This window comes from Penaeus japonicus, unplaced genomic scaffold (genome assembly GCF_977035675.1).
Source record: "Penaeus japonicus unplaced genomic scaffold, GWHDUDI00000001_assembly GWHDUDI00000033, whole genome shotgun sequence".
Lineage (NCBI taxonomy): Eukaryota > Metazoa > Arthropoda > Malacostraca > Decapoda > Penaeidae > Penaeus > Penaeus japonicus.
In genome coordinates this window covers 12,481,444-12,488,943 of record NW_028234435.1, presented here as the reverse complement: position 1 = coordinate 12,488,943, position 7,500 = coordinate 12,481,444, and the positions used below count along the sequence as shown (strand labels likewise).

Below are 7,500 nucleotides of genomic sequence, written 5' to 3'. Positions count from 1 at the left end.
AAATTGGGCGGATCCAAGACCAGGCCGCCCAAATCCAGCTCAGGCGAACTCAAGACAATTTCGGGTTCTCTTGTTTCATCGTTATCATTCATATCAAGACGATATAAACCGCCATCCAAGTCTTCGGATATCCACCATATGTATCTGGGTTTGATGAAAGATATAAGTCATTGGGTAATGATCATTAGAGGAATTATATGCTGAATTTGTTGATGTGTTTCATATTGTTATCCCTTAGAAATCATGGTAAACAAACGTGTGTTATGGAAACCTGTTATTCACTTTATATTTCATATTTTCCTCGTTTCTGTTAGTAATACCACACTATCCTACTTACCACATTCGCTTTTTCTTCCTACTTAAAACTTTTAAAACTTTAAAGCTTTTCCTTTTCCAACTTAACGAAAGATATGAATAACTTACCCATTGTAAGGGTCCACCTGCAGATGCTTCGGTTCGTAATGAAGTTCCCCGTAGATCAGCACGGGATATTTTCCATTCAAGTTACACCTCCATAACTGCCAGACGTTGTTCATAGTAGGTTCGAGGTGGACGATGTAATAGAGGTGATAATAGAGCCAGTCAACAGAGAGACTTAGAGGGTAGCCGTGTAGGTGGTTTTGAGTTAACAGAGTGTAGACTTTCTTGGACGATGGAATCAACTGCGTTATGGAGCCCCCTGTGTCACTTATGTATATCACGTCGTAGGGAATGTAGACAGCCATTCCTGCAAGTGACAATAAAAATAGATATTATATAAACAATACTGGTGAGAATAACGTAAAGCACGATTTAAAAAAAAAATATTATTAATTATATCCTCAAAGATTCAATATTAAATTGCCTCGTACAACCAAACTATATATCCCATGTACGAAATAGCCCATATCCTGCTAGAATGCATCACCAAAGTAAATATGCAACTTGAACTCTAAGTATGTAATCATAAAAAAAATTGCCAACATATGCTGATGTGATCCAATGTGTTGTTATGATTCGATAGATAATTATTAACAAGAACCTATCTTGTTTCGGTAAATAATTATTAACAAGGAACTATCTTGTTTTACCAACCTGTTATATTGAGGTGATCCGATACGTTGTATAAATGCTGAGGAGCAGCCATAATATCTAGTCCTAGTCTTAAGATCCTTGACCCTGAGGTAAGTAGCAGGTAACCCTGGCCATCGTCAACAGCTGTAATAAGAAAAACGATATGTTAATGCAGCTGTACTTGAACCGGTAATACTGCGCAAGTCGTTCGTTAGCCGCGAGTGTACAGTTAATAAACATCTTGGAGATTTACTTATGCAGCGATACGTATAAAAGGGGAGAAAAATATATAGTGAACACTAATATCAAACACCAAACTCAAGAAACACATGACATTACAGAAATGAAACACACGCGAAAACAAACTAATGGCCTGTACGTAATGTAGAAAAACAATAAAACAACAAACTTAAAAACGAACATAGTGAGCACCGAAATATCTTCTCACGGACACAGTGAATAAGAGCACACATGGAGATCAAGATAAGATAAAAAAGAAAAAAAGAAACTAAAAAACAACTAAATATCGAAGCATCTTACCAGGAGCTGTAGGATACGTTGTCACTTGCGCAACAACAGCTGGTCCTTCTCCTCGGTGATTGGTGGAAGTGAGGTTCAGGATATAAGTTGTGTTTGCCGATAATTCCGAGAGAATATATCTGCAATGGATACGGGGAAATTCGTGTTATTGATACGGCAAAGGAATCGCGTTATGTTGCTGGCTTAAAAAAAAAAGAAAGGACAATTTCGGTAAAAAAAATAATTCCCGTCGCGTTATATCTTAGTAAGTATTATGGTTCAACATGAGGATAGAAATATAAAAAAAACAACAACAACAATAACAAAGCATCACCTTACCTCCTATCACTATTAGCATCGATGTTATCCCTCATCTCCTGCTTCCCCTCAGCATCCTTGGAATACAGCGTGTACGAGATGAGGTCTCCGCCAGGGAAGAGGGGTGGGTCCCACGTCACCTCCACGCGAGACCAATCGAGAGGGACTGCTCGGAGTTCCTGAAGAAAAGTCGAAGAAATGTAGTGAAGGTTGTGGCTTAGATGACGTCGATGGTGTCGGTTGTGAGTGGGTGCTGGGTGTGGGGTGGGGTGGTACGGGGGCTTTTGTGGGCGTGATAGGATGGGGTGGGGTGGGGGGTGAGGGGGAAGAAAAGGGGGTAGGGAAGGGGGAAATAGAGGGGAGGGTCTTTTGGAAAAGGGTGTTTGTGGCTTAGATGATATAAATGTTGTCGGTTATGAGTGGGTAGTGCGTGTGTGTATGTGGGTGGGGAAGGGGTGATAGGAGAGCACGGGGGATGAGGGAGTAAGGAGGCGGAAAAAAGAGGTGAGGGTCTTTTGGAAAAGGATGTTTGTGTGTATGTTTGTATGTATGTATGCTATTTGCATGACTAGGTATTTGACTGCATGTGTAGGCATGTATCGAATCGTTTTTTTATCAATACATATATATCATGAACAAGAAAAATCAACAACAACCAAACCACTTCATTTTCATAAAAAAAAACGTCAATCTGAAGGACTCGTTCGTACCCGCGGGGGCGAGCGAGGAGGCCCGGAGGCGAGGGTGCTGATCCACGAACTCGGGTTGGAGAGGATGGGCGTGTGGCGAGGCAGAAGCAGCCAGGCAATGCGGAACTGTGGGAGGGGAGAGAGTGTGTGAAAAGGGGGGAATTCTTGTTACATTTTTGAATGCTAGTTGTCACACGTATATATATTTTTAAAGTACATACAATGTTTAAAACATCAATTGACTCACACGGACACGTAATAATAATAATAATAATAATAATAATAATGATAATGATACTAATGATCAATGATGATAATGATAACAACACAACACAAAACCAAAACTACAACTCGAACCCCGCCCCCCGCCCTCCCAAACCTACCTGGTACTTCGTATACGGTTTCAGATCCTCCACAATGATCTCCGTGGCGTTAACCGGATGACTCGGCCTGTAGTAGACCCACTCGGGAGGCCCCTTGTTCTGCTGATACTGAACCAGGTACTTGACGTCCTCGACCTCGGGGGCGCCGCTCCACCGAAGGCCTACGCTGGAACCACTCACGCTCCGACCCACCAGCATTGGCGCCGGAGGTTTGCCGATCAGCTCTGAGGGAGAGGGGAGTGAGAGTGGGGGTGAGTGGTGGTGTTGTGGGGGGTTGAGTGGTGGTATCGTGGTGGAGATTATTTCCAAAAAGGATCTGCTACTATATATAGACATGCAATTACATCACTTTATTTACTTTTTTTTTTAAATTAAGAGATCCAGCCATACCAGAATATAATGGCATAGGCTCTATTCCCTTTTGATATCAACTAAACAAAAACAAAACAAACAAAAAAAGATCAATAACGAAATAATGAAAATAAACTATAACCACAATGCAATATACAGATAAATATATATTGATAATACCAGTAATTAAAATGAATAAATATGTTTACGAGTACGAGAGAACGTGTGTTTACCTTCAATCTGCCGTATGTAAGACTGCGCTGCGTAGACACAGCCCATCGTGCAAAACATTGTGTCTTCACTCTCCCATCCGTGCAAAGTCTGGAAAGATAAAATCATGGTGTTTGGGGATTTTCTAAATGTGATTGTATTTCAATTGCGTTTGGTATAAATTGTGTATCTTTTGTTCTGTGTCATAAAAATTGTCTTTGATGGTACGAAAATTTGTTTTTTTGTTTCTTTTAAGAAAAAGGTCAGATCATATTGAAGTATATTTGGAAAATGGCATATTTTATCTAATATTATTAGAAACATGGCAAATATTGTGTCTTTGTACACAAAATCCCATCGACATTATTAGGAAAAAATGTGAACTACGTATTGGTGTGACAAAATAATTATTCCGGCTGTTTTAGTGGTCTTTTCCGGTGTATGTATTACAATACCGGTTCGTATTCGTGATGCAACACTAGCATGCTTTGTGAGGGTGTGTAGACAATGGGGGACGAGATGCCTAAATAATTGCTCATATTTCTCTTGGAAATGACAGATTATTTGGACATAAACCTAGATGTGTGATGCAAGTTGTGATGTACATCTCGGTTGAATATGGTGATTTTTTTTGTGTCTCGGTGGGTTTATATACATATATATATAATGCCCCAATTTTGTTACTTACGCATATCTGTTGACAGGACGAACGTGTCCCTTCTCTCCAGTCAAGACAGCCATCTTTACACTGAAAAATAAAAGAAAAATAACGCATAAATTTTCAAATGATACCAACGTACATGCAAGATTTAAAAAAAAATAGGAAGCAAGATCACTTCCACATTCATAATTCAAAGCAGTTGAGCCTTGAACTGTTTAGTCACCGCCGACTTGCTGACGACAAACAGTTTGAAAATAATGAAAAATAAATCACGTAATAGGACTGGTTTGGTGATAATAAGGATAGGGATGATAATAAAGGATAATAAAGATAATGATAATAATGATAATAGTAATAATAATACAGATATCAATAATGACAATGACAATAATAATAATGACAATAATGATACCGACAATCATTATAACGACAATAACAATGACAACAGTAATAAAGATGAATAAATAATATCGAATAAAATACTGTCCAAACCATGTCCTTAAGAAGCCAGTTAGTTCCCTTCTCCGTTCACATGTACAGCAGTTCGTATTAAATCAGTTAACTCAGGCGAGCTGCAGCCAAGGAATTCAATTCGGACAACATTTGAAAATAACGAAACAAAGGACGTGTGCAGATGAGCTACATCAGTTTATATTTAAACTAATATACAACTTATCATCGAGATAATTAGAAGAAAAAAAAAGTCTGTATTTCAAAGATAATGATAAAGTGTATTCACAATCTAAAGCTGTTCATATTTAAATTGCTTAGTCGCCATTAAGCTGCTGATAATGAATACAGTTTAAAGTTCAAGTTACGCTGGGTGACCCCGCCGACTGTTATACCGGGAAGGTCATCTGCTCCACGCAAGTGTATAGCATTGTTGCAAGTGATTTGTCTTATCTCTGCTTCTTTCTCTCTCTCTTTCTCTTTTTCTCTCTCTTTCTCTTCTTCTTCTCTCTCTCCCTTCTTCTCTCTCTATCTCTCCCTTTCTTTCTTTCTCTCTCTCTCTTTTTATCTCTCTCTTTCTCTTCTTCTTCTCTCTCTCTCTCTCTCTCTCTCTCTCTCTCTCTCTCTCTCTCTCTCTCTCTCTCTCTCTCTCTCTCTCTCTCTCTCTCCACTCTCCCTCCCTCTTTCTCTTTCTGCCTTTCCTTACCCCCCTTTCTATCTCTCTCTGTAATATTGTATACTGTATCTCTTTGTTAATGTTCGTTGGAGTTCTGCATTGGGATCCACGCACTTCATTCGAACAACTGCTGTCTTTTTTACAAGAACAAGAATCCTTTTTTTCAAACTCGAACAACACGTAAAGTTGTTTGGAAAATACCCAATGAAAGATCGCACTGTGGAGGGAGCTGTTTGAAATCATAATAATAATAACGATGAACAGGTCCCCCCCCCTCCCCCTCACCTTCCCCTCGCTAAAGGTGAGAAGTGGACAGCTACCGAGGGGAACTTAAAGAGGGAAGGGAAGGGGGTGGGACGAGGGAAGAAGAGAGAGATAGAGAGAGATAGATGGATAGTGAGAGAAAGAGAGAGAGAGATAGAGAGAGAGAGAGAGAGAGAGAGAGAGAGAGAGAGAGACAGAGAGAGAGAGAGAGAGAGAGAGAGAGAGAGAGAGAGAGAGAGAGAGAGAGAGAGAGAGAGAGAGAGAGAGAGAGAGAGAGAGAGAGAGAGAGAGAGAGAGAGAGAGAGAGAGAGAGAGAGAAAGGTGGAGGGAGGTATAAGCGAAGAGAAAGAAGGAGGCATGGGGAGGAAGGAAGTGAGTGGAGGAAGGAAAAGGGAAGGAGGAGGAGGGAAGAATCAGAGTGAAAGAGGAAAGCATGTATGAGGAGTGGGAAGGAAGAGGTACGGAGCAGCGAGGAAAAGAGAGTAAAAAGATGGGAAGGGAGGAAGGAGATAGAAGGAGGAAGAAAGAAAGGGAGAAAGATGACAGGAAGAGAATAAGAAGGGGGGCGGAGGGAGGAGGAAAGAAAGAAAAATGAGGAGGAGATAAGAAGGGGAAGGGTGGAAGATGGGGAGAGGGTAGAGGAAAGGAGGAAAGAAAGGGAGAAAGATGGGAGGAGGAGAATAAGAAAGGGAGAGGGAAGAGGGAAATAGAAGGAGGAGGAAACAAAGGCAGAAATATGAAAGGAGAATAAGAAGGTGGGGAGGGAGGAGGAAAGAAAGGGAGAAAGATGGGAGGAGGAGAATAAGAAGGGAGGAGGGGGGAGGGGGGAGGGAGAAGAGACTCGTCCTTTAGAAAATAAACTCATCACAAAGAGGACATTCAGCAGATCTCTTCAGTGCTCGTGGATTATAATTATTATTTAATCAAACTGCACTTAAGACGTGATCTCAGTGAGGAATTCCCGGTAAGAATAAATAATTATCCATCTGTCTCTTAAAATATATATCCGAAAGACTTCCCCAGGATTGTTATTTCCATACTTGAAGAAAGCCTCTCTCTCTCTCTCTCTCTCTTTCTCTCTCTCTCTCTCTCTCTCTCTCTCTCTCTCTCTCTCTCTCTCTCTCTCTCTCTCTCTCTCTCTCTCTCTCTCTCTCTCTCTATATATATATATATATATATATATATATATATATATATATATATATACATATAAGAGCAAAAAGGATACGTTTTTATTCATCTTTTCGTTTAATTGAGAATTAATTAAAAAAAAAAAATTAATCTATTGATACTTATAGAGCCCTACCATTTTTTCTCTCTCTCTCTCCAAGACACTGAGTGTACAATCTGCACGTAGTAAAGCCTTATTATCTATAGATAGGAGTAAATGTCATTATATCCCATCAGAAATGCCACTCCGATTTGCCTCTGTGTGATCTCATTCCTATTTCTCACTCTCTTTCTCTTGCTTACTTTCTTTATCTCTCTCTCATTCTTACTTTCTCTATCTATCTATCTATCTATCTATCTATTTATCTCTCTCTCTCTCTCTCTCTCTGTTCCTCACTTTCTTTATATATATTTCTCTGTTTCTCCCTTTCATTCTCTCTTGTTTTTTTCTTTCTTTTCCTTCTTCTTCTTGCTCTCTAATTTCTTCTCTCCTCTCTCTAAACCTCTTCCACTACCCCTCCATCCATCCCTCCATGTCACTCCCCCTTCCATCCATCCCACTTCCCCCCTATCTCCCTCCACCTTTTCCTTCTATCTCCACTCCCACACCCCCTCCCTCCTTTACACCCCACCCTACTACGCACCTCCTCCCCCCCTCCTCCTCCCACACCCCCTCCTTCCTTTACCCTCCCCCTACTACGCACCTTCTCTCTCCCTCCCTCCTCCCACCCCTCCCTCCCACCCCAACCCCTCCCT

The 7,500-nt window shown here is 40.6% G+C and overlaps 1 protein-coding gene across 2 annotated transcripts in view; it reads right to left on the bottom strand.

The window, feature by feature from the left end:
- Positions 1-7,500, bottom strand: part of sev (receptor protein-tyrosine kinase sevenless) — a 97,477-nt gene that overhangs the window by 23,123 nt on the left and 66,854 nt on the right. For both annotated transcript variants that reach the window (XM_086530421.1, XM_086530420.1), the window contains exons 3-11: positions 4,212-4,271; positions 3,547-3,634; positions 2,963-3,186; positions 2,601-2,705; positions 1,912-2,069; positions 1,594-1,712; positions 1,075-1,197; positions 424-727; positions 1-144 (exon numbers count right to left, since the gene is read on the bottom strand). The exon at positions 1-144 is cut by the window's left edge and continues 57 nt beyond it. In XM_086530421.1, coding sequence (XP_086386547.1) covers positions 1-144; positions 424-727; positions 1,075-1,197; positions 1,594-1,712; positions 1,912-2,069; positions 2,601-2,705; positions 2,963-3,186; positions 3,547-3,634; positions 4,212-4,271 — 1,325 coding nt within the window. The remainder of the gene's footprint in view (positions 145-423; positions 728-1,074; positions 1,198-1,593; positions 1,713-1,911; positions 2,070-2,600; positions 2,706-2,962; positions 3,187-3,546; positions 3,635-4,211; positions 4,272-7,500) is intronic.